The sequence below is a fragment of the Oryctolagus cuniculus genome, chromosome 17, assembly GCF_964237555.1.
Source record: "Oryctolagus cuniculus chromosome 17, mOryCun1.1, whole genome shotgun sequence".
NCBI lineage: Eukaryota > Metazoa > Chordata > Mammalia > Lagomorpha > Leporidae > Oryctolagus > Oryctolagus cuniculus.
In genome coordinates, this window is record NC_091448.1 from 46104948 (window position 1) to 46123644 (window position 18697).

At 58.6% G+C, this 18697-nt stretch overlaps 1 protein-coding gene across 3 annotated transcripts in view; it reads left to right on the plus strand.

Annotated features, from left to right (window-relative positions):
- The window catches only part of ABR (ABR activator of RhoGEF and GTPase), a 181688-nt gene that overhangs the window by 73497 nt on the left and 89494 nt on the right, over window positions 1-18697 (plus strand). For all 3 annotated transcript variants that reach the window (XM_017348925.3, XM_002718897.5, XM_051825368.2), the window contains exon 2: window positions 13812-13996. In XM_017348925.3, the coding sequence (XP_017204414.1) occupies window positions 13812-13996 (185 nt within the window). The remainder of the gene's footprint in view (window positions 1-13811; window positions 13997-18697) is intronic.

Here is an 18697-nt window from a genome sequence, read left to right on the forward strand (position 1 = left end):
GACCGTGGCTCAGCATGAGGCTGGCGTGAGTGCTATCAGCCGGAAGGGGCAGTCAGGCCCCCGGAAGCACACGTGGTGCTATGTTGAAGCCGGGGTTGGCCCGCTGGTGGTGCATGGAGTTGGCTGGGTGAGGGACATTAGGGTAGGCTGGTTATGCAGACAGATTAATTTTGAAATCCCAATGACTTAACCTAAGCTAGGCTGCCTCTGGCTCACGTTGCTGCATCACAGGTGGGAAGGGCCGGTACTCTGCTGGGTCCCCCAGAGGCCCAGCCTCATGGAGGCCATACCAGGTGGAACTCATGGCCTCCAGGGTCACTGCAGCAGGGGAAGAGGGAGATGGAAGAACTGAGCCTCAGCCAGGACACGACCCATGCCATGCCCCCTTATCTGCTGGCCAGCACCAATCACATGGCCCTGCCCAGTTGCAGGGGCTCCTGAAGGTGCCCAGAAGGGGAGGAGAACAGGGACTGCTGAGCCCTGGCGATGTTGGCCACACAAGGGCTGATGGCTCATGGGAGGGAAGAAGGCCGGATGGGGGCTGGGCACCGAGGAGACGTCTAGCGGTGGCAGAATCACTGTCTCATCTTCGTGTGCCCGGCACCAGGCTGGACAGTTTACAGGCAGGATCTCGTGGAGGCCTCACTGTGAGTCTGTCGTTCCAGTCACACCTGAGGACACCAAAGCCCAGGGCTGCGTACTCCGTGAGCCCATACACCTCAGACTGATGGCTCTGCTTGCTGGCAGGGCTGTCTGTGCTGCTGGAGAGGCCGAGGGCTGACCTCAGCGTGGGTGTCAGGTGACAGGGCCACAAGGAGGAGGGGGTGCCTGTGTGAGTCCAAACGCCACTTGTGGTGTGAGCTCAGCACCACTATGGAAGGTGGGTGATGTCCAAGGACAGGGCTGCTGTGAACTTGGGCAAGCCCTCTTCCCTCTTCTCTCCTTGGTGACACGAGGAGATGAACAGGTACAATCGGGCACTCTGGAGCCGAGAGAGGGGAAAGGGAGTAGACTTTGGAGGGGCCCTCCAGTAGCCCCTCCCAGAGGGAATGTTTTTAAGGTCCAGGGAGGCTCTTGGTGCAGCCAGCAAGCGTAGCCTCCCAGTAGTGTTGCCACAGGTGTTTGAGGGAGTGTGTGTGAGTGTGTGCCAGCCGGGAACGCCTAGGCCACCTTCTGCATGGGAGAGCTGGAGCTGGGAGCCACTTAGGGCTGGGCTGGGGGTGCCCCAGGGTGGAGGGCAGGGCTGGCCACTGCTGATGTGCAGACTTGTCTTGCTGACCCCAGGGACCTCCTATTACTTACGTGCTCTCTGAACCGTCCCCTCCTGCTTCTCAGCACTAGATTGAGAGTCATTTAATTTTTCATAAATACCCCACGGACTCATGAAATCGTATTAGGGAGAGGGGCTCCGAGGAGGCGGTCCCCAGTGGGCCGTAAGTGCGGTTGGATTTGAAGGTCGTCCTCGTGTCGGGGCCCTGATTCTCGCGAGTCTTCGCCTCCTGGCCGCCCCTTACGCCCCTTGTGTGGTTTGGGGTTGAGTGGCACTTCCCACCAGGCAAGAGGAGGTCCTTAAATCAGCCCCATCACAGTCACTCACAACTTGTTATCAGTTCAGAGGTTCAGAGTGGAAGCAGGGAGCGGGTGAAAGCTGTTAATTCTCACAGGGGTTAGAGCTCCTGTAGGATTTCTGCATGACCTCCTGCCCCCCAGGCCCTAAATAATTGAATTGGTCATGATGGGAAGACAGTGGAGCATTGCATCAGCAGTTTCGAGCCTCAGCTGTGTGTGAATGTGGGCCAGGGTGCCTCGGATTTGCATTAAATCCAGCAGGACTGTCCTTGCCCTCCAGACTGCTGCCACCTAGTGGGAAAACCAGAGTATAACTAGTATCTCAGGAGCGCAAAGTTGACTTTTTCATAGAGGATTGCCAGCAGGGGCGGATCTGATTGGTTGAATGCTTTCTGTATCTTCTTTCTTCCTCTTCCCCTCTCCTTACCCCTCCTTCTCCCTCCCCTTCTTTTTTTAAGATTTATCTATTTATTTGAAAGTCAGAGTTACAAAGAGGCAGAGACAGAGAGAGAAAGAGGTCTTCCATCCTCTGGTTCGCCCTGCAAGTGGCTACAATGACCAGAACTGGGTCAATCAGAAGGAGCCAGGAGCTTCTTCCAGGTCTCCCACAAGGGTGCAGGAGCCCAAGGACTTGGACCAACTTGCCACTGCTTTCCCAAGCTCATTAGCAAAGAGCTAGATCCGAAGAGGAGCAGTTGGGACTCAAACCGGCATGCATATGGGATGCTGGCACTGCAGGCAGCAGCTTTACCCACTACACCGCAATGCCAGCCCCCTAAATGCCTTCTTATTTGCTGTCTCTATGGGTCTTCAGAGCAGCCCTGTGACATGTGCCCATTTTGCAGATGGCCCCAAGAGAATGAGCACCTTACTGGAAGTCCTGCAGAGCTGGGCCCAGGTCTGTCTGACTGCTGACCTGATCCCGTTGAATCCTCTTGATGGACATGAGCTCCCAGTGATGGGGTTCAGGGTGCCAAATCCTGCTGGGGAACCTGTTCTCACTGTGTCTGTTATTAGTAACTTAGAGGGCTGTTGAGTGACTGTTGCTTCTTCACACGGGCAGCAGGCATTCCTTCCTCAAGGCAAGGTCTTCAGGCTGTTCTGCACCATTTTTCCTGTACATCCAGTGGGCATGGCAGCGCCTTTCCTACAGTGTAACTAGGGATGCTGGGTCCCCCCGCCTTGGCTGGGTGGTTATGTCAAAGCGCACACACACAGATTTGGTCCCAAGAGCAGGCTTTATGTTGTGGCCTTAGATGAGACCCAGGACCTCTCTGAGCCTCAGTTTCCCCCATGTGCAATGCGGGAGTCATGAGCACCCTGACAACCACCCAGGTTGTGAGGGTGTAGTAGGATCCTGGCTGAAGACCTGCGAGAGCGCTCAGCATTGCTGTCTGTCCCTCGGATGATGGAGATGGGGAAGCCACTCTTCCTTTTCTGCCCAGGGGCCCCTGGCAGGGCCCCCATCCCTTGCCCTGTGCCTCTGCCCCTGCCTCTGATGTCCAACACCTGAGATTCCTTTGTCTCAGGCATTGGGGTCCTCTGCTCCTGCTCTGGTGCGTGGTCACGGTCTCTGCCTCCCTCCCCGAGGGATCCTGGAGGTGGATGATCCTATCACATCTCCATGGCAACCCAAGAGGCCGAGCTGCACCCCCACAGGGGGCTTGTTCCCAGCAGTGGGGGCGGAGCCAGCACCACGAACTCTACCACTGGCTGCACCTCCAGGACTGGGCTGTTCCATTGCCTCTGCCCTGGTGTCCAGGTGCCCTGTGTGGGCTCAGTGCCCCGTCTCCAGGATGAAGGTGGGAGCTGTCTGTGGTCCAAACAGGGACTGCCCTCCCTGCCTGCCCACAGTATCTGATCAGAGCAACAGCCCCTGAGGAACTGGTCCAAGCCATCCTAGGAGGCCTTCCCCGTGCCTACTGAATTGATCTTCTGCCTGGCTGATGACATCATCCGGCTGTTTCAGATTCTCTGTGCCAATGGGCTTGAAGGGCCACGCCCCCAGGTATCACCAAACTGGTGGTTGTGGATCTTCCTACACACTGGAGTCACCTGGGAGCTTTTGAGAACTCGGGTCAGACGCCCAGGCCACCGCACACCACTCTGAATCTGCGGGGTGGGAGCCAGACTCAGCTTCCACACTGCTCGGGGGATTCTGGCGTGGACTGGTGTGAAATCCACAATGGAAACTCCGGCAGAGGCTGTGGCACCTGGAGGAAGACGTGCTGTAGCCAAAGCCAGGGCTCTGCTTTCTAAGGACCCGGAGACCCCCGAGGGTGCCCGGTACCCAGGGAGGAGGGCAGGGTGGTGAGGAGCACAGCCGTGGTTCACTGAGGCTTGTCCTGAGCCATGTGCTTTGCATTGCACATGTGTTCTCAGTGCAGACCCACGTAAGCCTCCTAGGGAGTGGACAGTGTTGGTTATCTCCATTGTACAGATGGGAAAACTGAGGCTCTGAGTGGTTAAGAAGCTTGCCCAGGGTCACATAGGCAGCGAATGGTGATTCTTGGACTAGAGCCTGTGCCCCTGGCCATTGTACTGTCCTGTTTCCCTGCCCCAGCAGGTAGCCTGTCCCATGGGAAAGATGCCCGTCCCCAGGACACCATATCAGGCTGTGACTGACAGGTGTCTCCTGGGTCAGCCTGGGTCACCTGGGCCCTGAAGGTGTCTTCCCCCACGTCCTCATGGCTCCAGCTCAGAGTCAGCTGACCTGTCAAGGACTGGTCCACCCCAGGCTCTTTAATCCACATTCTGCCATTTAACGTCATCCTACAATCACGCTGTGCCGTGGCTACTGTTATCCTCATCTTCCAGATGAGAACCCAGCTCAGAGAGACTGTGAGAGAGAGGCCCCAGATCTGCAGTTAATAATCCTCAAAGTGTTCGGACCCAGCTATCTGTGTTCTGCAGAAGCTCAGTCCCAGGCCGACGAAAACACACTGGACTCTGATGAGCCACTCTGGGGTCTTGGTTCCAGCAGATTGAGGGCAAGGCCAAGGATGATAGACAGCAGAGGGGACGGGGGCTGGGAAACTGGGCTTGAGTCTAGCTGGCGTCTGCCCCACTGTAGATGTGGGAGACTCAGCTTGGTCCCAGCTACAGGAATTTGAGGAAAACAAGCAGACCAGCACACCTCGTGCCAGGGAGGCTGGCTGTGGGAGAGCAGGTCAGCCCAGGTCCATGCAAGGTCGGCTCAGTCCAGCACCCAGGGGAGAGCTGAGCTGGGAGTCCAGTGGCTCGTGGGAGTCAGACACAGGCAGAGCAAGCTGAGAGGAAGCTAGCCCTGGGGGACTGGACGGTCCAGGCCCTGGGGCTTGGCAGCTGTGGGAGCAGAAGTCCAGATACCCCATGAGGCTGCACCCCCAGGGACTTCAGGCCCCAGTCTACACTTGGACTCGGCAGCAGGGAGCCTTTGTGTCTGTGGGAGGGGGTGGGCAGCTGGAAACACTGAGGGGCCCATTCAGAGCAGTGGGATGTGGGGAGGGGGCAGGACCGTGCCCATCTGTCCACAGCTGCAAACTCTTGCGGCCTCCTGCCCCCACTGCTGCCTGACACCCTGCCCACCAGGCCCTCCTCCTGAGGCTCCTGTGACCAGCCTTCCGCATGTCCTCCCAGGCTGCAGCCCCTCCTACCTGGGCTCCTGCGGCTTCCCTCTCTGCCCAGCCCTTCACCAAGGCTGATTGCAAGCTGGAGTTTCTGTGGGGTTTTGGGCAGGGGACTGACAAGATCTTGTGTTTTCCAAGGGCCCTGCTGGCTGCTGTGTTAAGAATTGCTGTTGGGAAGCAGGCGTTGTGGCGCAGTGGGTTAAGCCACCACCCATGATGCTGGTGTCCCATCTCAGAGCACCAGTTGAAGTCTTGCTATCCCGCTTCCTATCCAGATCCCTGGAAAGCAGCAGCAGATGGCCCCTGCCACCCATATGGGTGACCAGGATGGAGTTCCAGGTTCCTGGCTTTGGCCTAGCTCAGACCTGGTATTTGTGGCCATTTGGGGAGTGAACCAGCAAATGGAAGATCTCTCTCTCTTTCTCTTTCTCTCTTTCTCTCTCTGCCTTTCAGATAAATACATCTTTAATAAAACAAATAAATAAAGTCACTGTCAGACAAAGGGCAGGAGCAGAGAGACCAATGAGGGAGGTATCCTGTTAACTCAGGGAGAATTTATGTCGCTTGGGCCAGGCAGTCACGGTGAGAAGTTGCTGGCCATGTCTGCAGGTAGAGCCCATGGGAACAGACTGGGTGTGGGTATGAGAGAGAGAGAGGGCACACAGGCAGCTGTGAACCACTGCAGGAGGAGGTGCCGCAGGCTGAGCCGGGAAGGCTGCGGTGGAGCAGGTCGGGGTGGGGAATCGGGCTCAGGGTAGATGTTCCAGTGGGCGTCAGATGAGACTGCGTGAGAGGCACTGAGAAAGTGGGGCAAGACAAGGACAGGGTCTGAGCTCCAAGTCCTGGGCTCGCCCAACGGGAAGAGGAGACGAGCGGGAGCCAACCTTGGAGACCAAGCCGCGGCATTGGACGCTGGCGGGGGACAGCTGAGAGTGAAGTGTCCTGGACGCAGGTGAAATGAGCAGCTCTGGGAGGGGCTGGGCCCCTGTCTCAGCTGCTGCCGCTGTGAGATGTCAGTGGCACTGAGGACTTAGCGTGCTTTGATCTAGAAGACTCCATGAGGGACACACCTGTCCTGCATGGTGCTGGATCCCCCACCCTTTACCGAGTTCTGAGCTCGTCATTACCCAGAGCCAGGGTTGGGGGCCAGGGTGCTTCTGAGTGCTGGTGCATTTGGGTGTCAGCCCAGTCTCTGTCCCTCAGTCTGGCACACCTGGTCCTTTTCAGGGGCAGTGGCAGGTGGTGGTGTGGCAGTGCTCATGCGCGATGCACCCTCCCTGCTTCCACTGTCCCCAAAGGCAGGGCCTGACCCAGGCGGCACCGCAGGCATTGGCAGCCCAGCTCCCTCCAGTTGCTTCCTGTCTGTGTCTGTGTCTGCCTGTCTGGTGCACCTCCTCACAGACACGACTTTGCCTCTTCTCACTCTGGGCCTGGCTATACCTGGACTCGGTCTGTTCCACATGGGACCACTTCCTTGGCCGCACCCTGTGAACCCACACCCTGGCTCTCCTCCCCATGCCCGCAGCTCCCACCTCAATGGCTCAGATGGCGACCATTTGCCCCACTCCAAATCATCCCTGCTCCATGGCTGCCTACTTGTTTTTACAAAAAGATTTATTTATTTCAAAGGCAGAGTTAGAGACAGGAGAGATCTTCCATGTGCTGGTTTACTCTCTGGATGGCTGCTACAGCTAGAGCTGGGCTGGGCTGGAGCCAGGAACTTCTTTCAGGTCTCCCACATGGGTGCAGGGGCCCAGGGACTTGGGCCATCTTCCACTGCTTTCCCAGGTGTATTAGCAAGGAGCTGGATCAAGAGTGAAACAGCCAGAACTTGAACCTGCACTTATGCTGATGTTGCAGGTGGCTTACCCTGATGCACCACAATGCCAGCCCCACAAAATCTGTCTCTTTAGGACCAGTGCTGTGGTGCAGCTGGTTAAGCCTCTGCCTGCGACGCCAGCATCCCATGTGGGTTCCAGTTCATATCCCAGCTGCTCCACTTCCAGCCCAGCTCTCCGCTAATGTGTCTGGGAGGACAGCAGAGGATGATCCAGGTGCCTGGGCTCCGGCACCCACGTGAGAGACCTGGAAGAAGCTCCTGGCTACAGTCTGGTTCAGCCCTGGCTGTTGTGGCCATTTGGGAAGTGAGCCAGCTGATGGAAGATCTCTGTCTCTCTTCTCTGTAACTCTGCCTTTCAAGTAAAAAAATTTTTTAAGTAAGCCAATTATTTATTCATTTATTTATTTGAAAGGCAGAATGACAGGGAGAGAGTCAGACATACAGAGATCCTCCATCCACTGGTTCACTCCCCAAATGACCACAACGGCCTGGACTAGACCAGGCCAAAGCCAGGATGATGGAACTCATTCTAATCTCCCACATGGATTCCAGAAGCCCAAGCACTTGGGCCATCTTCTGCTGCCTTCCCAGACACATTAGCAGGGAGCTGGGTTGGAATCAGAGCAGTGTTCTGCTATGGGTCGCTGGCATCACAGGCCACAGCTTAACCTGCTGCACCACAGCGTCGGCCCCTTACGTGTACTCTTAATACTTTTCCCTACATCTACTTTTGTAATCAACACCCAAATCAAGATTTGGAACATTCCCAAAAGGTCCCTCACACCCTCAGTCAACTCACTGCCTCCCTCCAGCCATAAACTTTGATATCCTTTAGGTTTTACATTTTTATTGATTTTTAAGAACTTATGTGAGAAGCAGAGAGACAGAGACAGGGAAAGAACTCCCATCCGCTGGTTCACTCCTCAGATGAGCATGACAGCAGAGTTTGGGTTGGGCTGAAGCTGGGAGCCAGGAACTCAATCCAGATCTCCCAGGTGAGCAGCAGGGACCTAACCACCTGAGCCAGCCCCTGCTACCTCCCAGGCTGTGTGTTAGCAGGAGGCTGGAGCTGGGACTTGAACCCAGGCACTCTGATGTGGGCGGGGATGTCCCACGGTGACCTGATTGCTGCACCAGACTTACTGCCTCCACTCCATCCCTTTGTCTGCCCTTGAACTTCACCTAAATGGAGTCCTGTGGTTTGTGGTCTTCTTGTCTGGCTTCGTGGGAGAGTCGCCTGTCGGTCTGTGCTTTGAGGATGAAGTGGAGCAGGGCACAGCCCAGTGCCTGTCAGAGTCACAAGTGACAGTGCACTCCATCCAGCCACCCTGGGAGGTCCTGGGGGCAGGAGCAGAGTTTGGGTCCCGCCTTGCCCAGGGCGTGGGCACTTGCCAAAGACTTTTGCTGCCACTGTGGTGGGGGACGACAGTCAGGCCTGGCCTTCCCTTGGTTGCTCAGCTCCAGCCCCCTCCTATGGTCAGCACCTGGGCAAAAAGTAAGCCCATCACTTGCAATCTGCCTGGGAAGGCAGGACCATTCCTCACCTGGGGCCTAGCTGGGTCCCGTGGTGACAGCTGCTTTGAGCGCCCAGGCCCAGGTGGGAAGGGCCCACACCTTCCCTCAGCCTCTCCTCTGGTCCACGCCTGGCTGTGTCCATCGGCCGTCGGTGCTGGGCAGCCTTGGGGAAGGTGGTCGACAGCCTGACACCTGTGTGACTCCTGCCACACGGTGCCTCCTCTCCCTCTTTGCACCTAGCGGAGCTACAGGGGCTAGAGGTGGGTGGGCTTGGGCCTCTCTCCCCCAGCCAGCTCTGCGCAGAGCCCACAGAGAGCACATCCGAGGTTGCCTGGCCCTATGCAGTCATCCGCCCCCCCTCGGGAACACAGGCTTGGTTACAGGATGGAAACAGATACCCTCTGTGTTCACATGTGGCCCCTCATCTGGGTGACTTGGGGAGTGGGGCACCTGCCTGCCCCGGTACCCCACAGAGGAACGTGTGCATCGGGGAGTGGTCTGAAGTTTGCCGTGTTCAGCATGGCCATGGCAGGTGCCCCGCAGAGGGGAGTGGGCTGGGTCTGTAGATCCCTCTGAGTGCAGGCGGCCCTCGGGGAGCCAGTCCGTGACCACCCCTCGCTCCTCTGCTTCCCGAGTGTTGCAGCCATGCCCAGCTATTTATAGTCCCTTCAGGGGCCTGCTGCTTCCCACTTGTGGCAGTGCCAGCCCTCGTTGCCTGGGACACTGCTCCCATCCCCAGCCCGCTGGCAAGCACCCACACATCTCTCAGGGTTCAATTGCTAACGTGAGCAGCAGCGCCTGAGACGTATTGGGTGCTTCCTGTGTGCTGAGTGTTTAACGCATGAGACCCCGTGTAATTCTCACAGCAGCCCTGTGCGCTCAGTCCCTCGTCGTCCCCTCTGACTCTGTTGTGTGACCCGTGACTGTGTGTAAGTGACCGCCTGGTGCCAGGCAATCTTTGACTCTCAGAGAGGCTAGGAAATGATGGGACATGGAGTGGAAGCTAAACCACGTGACCCCTGTCCTTACTCTCAGCCGCAGTGGCAAAAACAGTCTCCCTCCCAGTGCCACCCCAGCCCTTTGAGCCACCCCTCCCCCACTGTTGTCCATCCCCCACTGCCTGCTCTGCCTCATTCTGCGAGGTTTTTGTCATAGCATCCAGGCAGGTTTATTACTTACTGGGCTCTTTCCCTACCACCTGTACAAGACATCTCTTAGGAACTCATTTTCTAAAAAAATGTATTTGAAAGGCAGAGAGAGGCAGGGAGAGATCTCTCATCTTCTGGTTCATGCCCCAAATGGCTGCAACAACCAGGGCTGGGCCAAGCCAAGGCAGGAGCCCAGAATTCTAGCCGGGTCTCCCATGTGGGTAGCTGGGGCCCAAGGACTTGGGCCATCTTCTGCTGCCTTCCTGGGCGCATTAATTTGCAGGGAACTAGATTGGAAGTGGAGCAGCCAGGGCTGGAACCAGCGCTCCCCTATGGGATGCCAGTATCACAAGTGGCTGTGCCACAGCCCCAGCCCCAGGAGTTCATTTTAAGTAGCAGCAAACAGGCTGTGTGGGGGCTTACCATTCCCATTTAGCAAGCAGTGAGGTGGGCTGTGTCTAGTGTGGCTCAGTGTCTGAACAGCATCAGGAAAATACCTCTGCTTTTTCTTGGGCTGTTCCTCTTGGCAGCAGTATGATTGCTGTAGCTCCAGTCATCACATCGGAGGTCAAGGCAAGAAGTCCTTTTTAATTATCCCATTAGAGGCCTCAGAAGAGGCTCTAGCACACTTCACTGAAGGCCAGAATGATGTCACCTGGTGACTCCTAGCTACCAGAGAGGCAGATACAGTGAGTGCCCGCTGGGGACTGGGTCCGCTGGCACCTGTCGTAGGATCGGGGTGAGGTGAGAAGGGAAGGTGGAAGCCTGGGAGGTGAGAAGCAGTGCCTGCCACGTCCTCAGAGCACAGAGACCCCGTTCTTGGGTTAACGTTTCCCAAATTCCCGAGTGCTCCGAAGCTGTTTGGTGTTGTGGCCTCCCGAGCCACCTTCTCTGCCCGTTAGGAACTTTCTGCTTTTTCAAACACGCTCCTTGCAGTACTTCCCCAGCGCCGCTCTCCTTGCCCGCGGTCGCCCGTGGAATTCCGAAGGGCTCCGCGGCAGCTCATCTTGTGGAGTGCACATGTGTTACTCAGCCCGTCCCCGCTGGGACTCCTTCGCACTGTTTCTGTGTTTCACCGTAACAACAGCCCTGTGGTGGATACCTTGTCCCTTGACTTCGATACGCGTTTCTGATTAACGTCGTAGGACACAGAGTTGGATTATGCTGGGGTGAAAGCTGCCTTAACCATCAAAGCTTTGGATACCAGTTGCCAAGGTGACCCCAGGAAGGCGGGGCTGGTCACAGCCGTGGGTTCCCCCAGGGACAGACACACAGATGCACATAGCTCCCACGGGAGTGCAGGGGCCCAAGGACTTGAGCCATCTTCCACTGCTTTCCCAGGTGCATCAACAGGGAGCTCAATGGGAAGTGGAGCAGCCAGGATGCAAACCAGCACCCATAGGGATACTGGCATTGTGGATGGTGGCTTTACCAGCTATGCCACAGCGCTGGCCCCCTGCCTCCACTCTTGTGAGGCCTGGTGGTCCAGCTGTGGTCCACACAGCACTGCTCATCATGGACTGTGCAGACAGATGCCTGGCTGGGCATCCCTGCTGCCCCCACCTGCCTACCCCCGCCATCAGGGCTTGGCTTTTCTACCTCTCTCAGGGTCCTTTCCATGGTAGGCATCACCTGGGCGCTCAGGGTTTCAGGGTGGGCAGGGGTGAAGAGGGAAGGATCTGGGGGTGCTTGCAGAGGTCTGTGGCCCCTCCCCAACAGCCAGCTCCCCCCCACCTCCCACCCCGTGGTCACCTCCTGCCCTGCACTACGCTCTCTGCTCAGCCTCTCTGCAGAGGGGATTTCTGCAGATTGAGGGTCGGGTCCTGTGATCTCAGGTAGTGTCTCGGAGACCCCCTGGCGATGTGTGCAATTGAGGAGAGGAAGAACCGCTTTACAGAGATGTGGTCACCTCTCAAGGAGCAGGCCGGGGCGGGGGCGTGGCCTGTCGCCCTGACAGCAAGAGCTGTCAGGGAAGACTGGCCCAGGGCTTCCTGCCCTTCTGGGGCTGCCAGGCTGTGCCACCCCACCTTCCCTGTTTCCCATCCACCCCTTCCCTGGGGAGCCATCTCCATGCCTGAGACCCCTGGGCATGGGTCGGTGTGGCCTGCTGAATCCTAGCTCTTGGCCAGGGGCCCAGCGCAGCTCACCTCCTGCAGGAAAGCCAGCAGGTGACCACGAGGTCTCACTTCCCTCCAGTGCTTCTCCAAAACTGAGGCTCACCTGACAGCCAGGCCCCTCCCAGGCCGGGTGGGGGTGGCCGCTCCCCACCTTGCTGCCTCCGGAGACGCCAGCCGCAGATGCAGCAGCAGTGGCCCCAGTTTCCTGGGTGCATGGCGTGCACGCCTCTCCGAGGCTGGGGTGTCACTGGGTCCTGAGGTTTTCCATGTGTGTCTCTCTTAGGAAAAAAAAAATAGTCCATGTCCCCTGACAGCTGAATGGGGCATCAGCTCAGGGACCGGGAGAGGAAGCCAGCAGGAGCAGGTGCAGTGAGGAGCAGGTGCATCAAGCCTGCGAGAAGCCCTTGGCTGCCAAATGCCCAGATTGGATTGAGTGTGGCCATGGCCCGGCGCCCTGGTGACCCGTTGACACCATTCTCAGACTGCTGGCTGCCGTGGGTGGGTGTGTTGTGACAGAGGAGGAGGAGGAGCCAGGGCGCCTGCCGAGAACTTGGCATGCTGTGGCCTGGCTCAGACCTCAGACCTGAGAGGGACAGCACATTCCTCTGTTGGTTCATTCACCCCACACACGTTTCCTCCAAGCCGGCCGTGTATCAGCTCGCGGGTGCCAGACACACAGCCGTGCCTGAGACACCCACTTCCTGCCCCAGGGGCTCAGGGACAAACAGGGAGGGTCCACGAGGGGAGCAAGAGACCATGTGCTACAAGAGTCCTGAGCTGGGCCATCACAGAGGACAACCTGGAGGAAGTGGCGTCCAAGCAGATGTTGGGACAGGGCCAGCTGACATCCCCTGTCAAGCTGGGCAAGACCCCAAGGAACCTGGCCTGGGGATCCTCAGGGAGTAGTTAATGCATGGATGTGGCTGCAGGAGCGTCCAGTGCATGGGAGACCATCCTGACCCGGGCCTGCCCCAGAGCCCCAGAGACTGGTGCTGTGGCCCCACTGTGCTGCCAGCTGCCATTGGTCCCCAAATGCCGAGCAGAATCTTGGGCCCCAGCCAGCAATGCGTAGCAAAAGGGCATCCATGTCTCCTGCAGTGGCCCCAGCCCAAGGAGATTCTAGCCTGAGCCCCGGGAAGCACAGAGGTCAGGGCTGGCAGGGGCAGGCAGGCATAGGGGGTGGGTGAGGAGAGTGGGAGGGTCCCTCGAGCTGCTGCAGGCAGACCCCCAGAGCTGGTGCCTGAGGCCACTCCTGTAACCCTTGCTGTGTGGAGCCCTGAAACCTTGCCCTGTCCCAGCCTTGGCCCTGCCTGGTGGCCCGGGAGGGGGCATCATTGCGTGGGTGCCGGGGCCAGCTTGGTGCCACAGTGCCGAGGGAGTTAATGCAGCCCGAGCACCCTCCTCCGCATTAGGCAGCCTGCGCTGATTATTGAAACACCGCTAGCTCCCGAGGACTGTGCTGTTCCCCTGCCAGGCCCCCGGCACAGCCTCCCGCCCACGCCTGGCCTGCCCGCATGCAGGGCCTTGTTCGCAGTCGAGGGCTCGCCCTCAGGCACATTTTTGCCACCTCCCCCAACCCTGAAACCTGCTCTGGCCCCCTGGAGGGATGGGGCTCAGTGTACCCGAGGAGGAGGGGCTCAGGAAGTGACATCGCATGGCCCGCCCCCGACTCCTTGTCCCCTATAAAAAGCAAAATGGTGACTCAGAGAGGACAGTTGGAAGCGTCCTGCCTCCCTGCTCCCACCGTGAATTTTTAGACTTGGAATTAGGCAGGAGGCAAAGCAAGCGGCAGCTCCAAATACGAGGCTGACATGCTATTACGCGGGCGGCAGCCGCACTGCCGCCCCTCCCCACCTCCCAGCAGCCTCCGAGCGTAGCCCCTTCCCCGGGCCGGGTGTGAATGGTGCAGCCGGGGGCATGGCAGCCGGGGGCCGCCGTCGGCGCCCGCTGCGCTACCAGTCCCTGGCAGCCCTGGTGGAGGACTCTCAGTGGCCCTTCTTGTTCCTTGTCTCAGACTTCAGCTACGGGGCGGACGACTACGACGCCGAGGGGCATGAGGAGCAGAAGGGACCCCCGGAGGGCTCGGAGACCATGCCATACATCGACGAGTCGCCCACCATGTCGCCCCAGCTCAGTGCCCGCAGCCAGGGCGGCGGCGAGAGCATCTCCCCCACCCCACCCGAGGGGCTGGCACCTGGGGTAGGTACAGCCTGCTTTCCTTCTGGCTAGGGGTGGAGGGGGCGGCTGTGCTTAGGGTGGTAGAGGGGGAGCAAGACGGGGCTGTCACCTCATTCTGGTTGTCAGTCCCTCCCAGGCCCAGGGCCCTCTGTCCACCTGCCACCTCCTGCCAGACCTGCCGTCTGGTCACCATGCCTCCTGGATACTCTCTTAGCCTGCTCTTGCACTCTCTGTCCTTCCCTGGATGGGACAGAGACCTGGGAGGGACCTGGCTGGACGGTGGCTGCAGAGGTGGCCTGCGGACAAGATGCCTGCTCCCCAAGGACCAAGGGCTCCTCCAGCCCCCTGCTTTGACTCTGCTGGAGAGCAAACCCCACTGGTGTCTCCCTGTGCTGAGAGAGGGCCATGCGTGTGTGTAGGGCCATGGGGCGGGTGTGCTGTCCTGGTCATTGACCCTGCTCCTGGCGACAGGGCCCGAACACAGAGCATGGCATGTGTGTGCGCATCTGAGACACACAAGCAGGCCACAGAGATTGCGAGGGCTGTTCCCTGGAGTTGGGAGAAGGAAGGAGTCAGCCCTCTTCTGGGGATGTGTGCCTGGCAGATGGGAAAGGTGCACAGTGCTGGTCCCATGTGGCCCAGGCTTGTCCAGGTGTGTTCTGGGGTGGGGGGGATCCCCTCTCTTCCCGTGAATGCCCCCAGAGGAGCATCACTGAGATGCCATGTGGTAGGGGGAGCTGGCACCCCCGCCCCAGCCGGAGGCTTCCTGGACGCTACCATTCCCGAGAACCCCCTGCGCAGGCCCTCGCACCGGGGTGGCTGTTATAGCCTTTGGCAACAAGGGCCTTGGCAACCAGCTTCCCACTTGGGGGAAGCCACACTGTTGCCGTGGCAACAGAGGCCCAGGCAGTGTTCAACGGCTGCCAGGCAATGCAAGTTTGGGAAGGGCTGGCAGGGGGCAGGTGGGAGGTGGAGGGGACGGGCCCCAGGACCCCCACAGCCAGTCCTCTGGGGTGTCGTGGCCCTGGCATCCCAGGGAGGTGTGGTGGGTCAGAGACTGCCATCTTGGACACGCAGGGGCGGCCTCTTTGCTCCTGATGGAGTGGAGAGTGGGGCCTCCAGGGGTCAGCAGGAAGAAGTCTGTCGGCCCTTGTCTCTGCCTTTGGGTCTCAGAGCCCTGCAGGGGCCAGGGAAGGTGCTCTGTAGTCTCAGGGCAGGGCCAGGATCTCTGCTGCTCCCTGCTCCCATCTCCTTCCCTCCTCACCTCCCCACATCCTGAGTGTCTTGCGTGCTGGCCCTGCATGTGTGGAGCCCCTGGTGAAGCAGCCCCGGGGGTGTGGGGTGGGGGGAGGGCGGGTGCCCTGCCTGCTGCTCCGAGGTATTGGGGCAGAGACTCCACTTTGTGGCTGCCCATTTTGGTTGGTGATTCAAGAAGGAACACTTTGGTTTGAGGACTTGGGAATCCACAGATGCTGTGGGGTGACAGCCCCCGATTGGTTGTTCCACCACTGGCTAGAAGCCACGTGAGACATAGGGGTAGGGGCATTCCTCCAACTTGTGGTTCCCCGGAAGCTGCCCTCCTGCTGCACCCCTTGCCTGCCCTTCCTTCCCTCCTAGGGGGGCCTTGCAGCTCTGTCTCCCGCATCACTGGCCCCACCTAGTGGACTCTTCAAGCATTGTTGTTTACATTGGGTGCCTGCAGGGAGTGGACACCTTTTCCTGAATACTTGGCGGATTTTTTTTCTTAAAGGCCAAAATGTCTACTACTTGGCTGTGCTCATTTGGACAAACACGCCCCCTCCCCTGCCAGACTTCCTGTTGGGACCTTGGAAAAAGGCGTGGGGTGTGGGGGGAGCTTTTGGACCAAAACAGGCGATTGTTCTAGATATTCAGTTATCGGGCCTCTGGCACAGCTGGCAGCTGATCTTTGCCACACCCAAATGTGCAGCCAACTTGTGCTTGGGAGCCCAGGTTTGGTCTTGGCATTAGTCAGGTTTCTGCAGAGTGGCAGAACCCTTGTAATGTGTACGTGTCTCTGTCCCCTCTCCCTGTAATGAGACAGTTGGACAAAGTTGTCCCCTGCAGACTGAGATGGGCCAGACTTCATGGTGACCTGTGGAAGGCCTGGGAGAGCCACCGCACAGTCCCAGGCCGAGAACCAGTGGATTCAATTCTAGCCCAAAAGCCAGCAAGTTTGAGGCCCAAAAGGAGCCAGGGTTTCGGTCTGAGTCCAAGGCCAGAAAAGAGAGCAGGTCCCAGCTCATGCAGTTGGGCATCAGGGCCCCTGGATGCCTTGGGATTTCTGTTCCACTTGGGTCTTCAGTTGGCTGAGTGGGGCCCACGCAGTCTGCCATGCTCAGAGTACTGGTCCCATGTGACTCTCAGCACGTTACAGGCACGGTGCTGTTTGGACTGACAGCTGAGTGCCCCATGGCCGTGATGTGAGCCAGCAGCCCAGACAAGTGTGTGAACTGTGCACCGATGAGAATTTCCTAGCGTCCACCTATGTCTGGCTAGGAGACGTTGGACGAGGGTCGCTGGGAGGAGGGGCTATGGTTGCTCAGGGGAGGCCTGTGGTGTTGGGAGCAGCTCACCGTGGCGCTCTGACTTGCTGACTGGGGTCCACGACCAGACTTCCCTCTCGCCCCTGGAGCTTGTGGACACTCAGCTTGGATGCCGAGCAGTGGCTGAATCTCCTGCAGTCCACGTCTGTTCCTGGGTTGGATCGGGGCTGCCCGTGAAGCCAGGTGCCTGAGCTGGACAGGACGCAGCGCTCCTCGCTCCCCGGCATGCTCCCTGCAGCCTTGCTCTGCTACTGTGGCCATAGTGCTCTGCAGGTGTGCAGCCCGCCGAGGTATCAGGTGCAGCCTGCAGCCCTGCCTCACAGACTCTCCCCAGGCCGCAGTGAGCAGGCAGCCTGGCAGGCCCGGGCCACAGAAGCCCGGGTACTCAATGGGACTCAGAGAGCCCAGGCTCACTTGGAAAGGAGGGGGCAGCCGACTGGTGAGGCGTGAGTTCCCCAGACAAGGTGGTGGCCTTACAGAAAAGCTCATCTCCCCTCTGGGGTGGTGCACAGGGACTCCAAGGCAGACAGGAGATGTGGGCTTGGGCCCAGCCCTGCCTCCTCCATGCTGTGTGGCCTCTCTGAGCTCCAGTTTGCCCCCACCTGTAAGGGAAGCGTTTCTTCCCCTGACGTCACTCAGCCGTCACGACGCTTCTGGCAATCAGACTCAGGGAGAGCATTCGGGACCCAGTGCAGGCTCCGGGCTCAGACTCCAGCTGGCAGGAAAGGACAAGGATGGGGGTGGAGGTGAGCAGAGATCATCGTTGCCCCTTCCCCTTCCTCCCTCTCTTCCAGCCACGGCTACTGGGAGAGACTTGTGCCGAGCCTTTCACACGTGCTGTCCCAGACCAGGCCCACACAGCCCTGTGAGGTTAGGGTTAGGCACAAAAGGTGAAATGATTTGCCCAAGACCACATTGCTGCTTTATTTATCTTTTTAGAATTCATTTGAATGAAAGAGAAAGAGAAAGAGAAAGAGCAAAAGTGCTCCTAGCCCGTAGTTTATTCTCCAAATTCCCACGGTGACCAGGGCTGGACCAGGGTTGAAGGCAGGAGCCAGGAGCTCCGTGCAGGCCTCCCACTTGGGCAGCAGGGGCCCTAGTACTTGAGCTATCACTGCGGCCTCCCAGAGTCTGCACTGGCCGGGCCGGAAGCTGGAGTCGGGAACATGGGAATTCCAGCGTGGAACCAGGTGTCGTGACATACTGAGCATACTCTGTGCATCTCAGCAACCCTGCACCCCATGCCCCCCTTTATGGGTCTTTGGCCCCTACCGTCAAGAGTAGGATGCTGACTGGATGCTGTGACCCACCAGGTGCTGTGCTAGGAGCCTGGGGGCTTCACTACCACCGCACACCTCCGACCTCTGTGGAGCTGCCCACTTTTCTTTTTTTAAAACATTTATTTTGGCCGGCGCCGCGGCTCGATAGGCTAATCCTCTGCCTGCAGTGCCGGCACACTGGGTTCTAGTCCTGGTCGGGGCGCTGGATTCTGTCCCGGTTGCCCCTCTTCCAGGCCAGCTCTCTGCTGTGGCCAGGGAGTGCAGTGGAGGATGGCCCAAGTGCTTGGGCCCTGCACCCCATGGGAGACCAGGAGAAGCACCTGGCTCCTGCCTTCGGATCAGCGTGGTGCGCCGGCCGCAGCGCGCCAGCCCTGGCAGCCATTGGAGGGTGAACCAACGGCAAAAGGAAGACCTTTCTCTTTCTCTCTCACTGTCCACTCTGCCTGTCAAAAAAAAAAAAAAAAAAAAAAAAAAAAAACCACCACATTTATTTATTTATTTATTTGAGAGGCAGTTACAGACAGAGAGAGGGAGACACCAAGAGAAAGGTCTTCCATCCACTGGTTTACTTCCCAGATGACCACAGTGGCCAGAGCTGGACCAATTCAAAGCCAGGAGCCAGCACTTGGGCCATCCTCCACTGCTTTCTCAGGCCATAAGCAGAGAGCTGGGTCGGAAGGGGAGCAGCTGGGACACGAACCAGCACCCATATGGGATGCCAGTGCTGCAGGCAGAGGTTTAGCCCACCACACCACAGCACTGGCCCCTGAGCTCCCCATTTTACAGATGGAGAAACTAAGGCCAGGGTGGCTCCTTGGCTTGTCCAAGCTGGGGAGGAGCCTTGATGGTGACCCTCAGGCCCCTTCATGGAAGGCTCT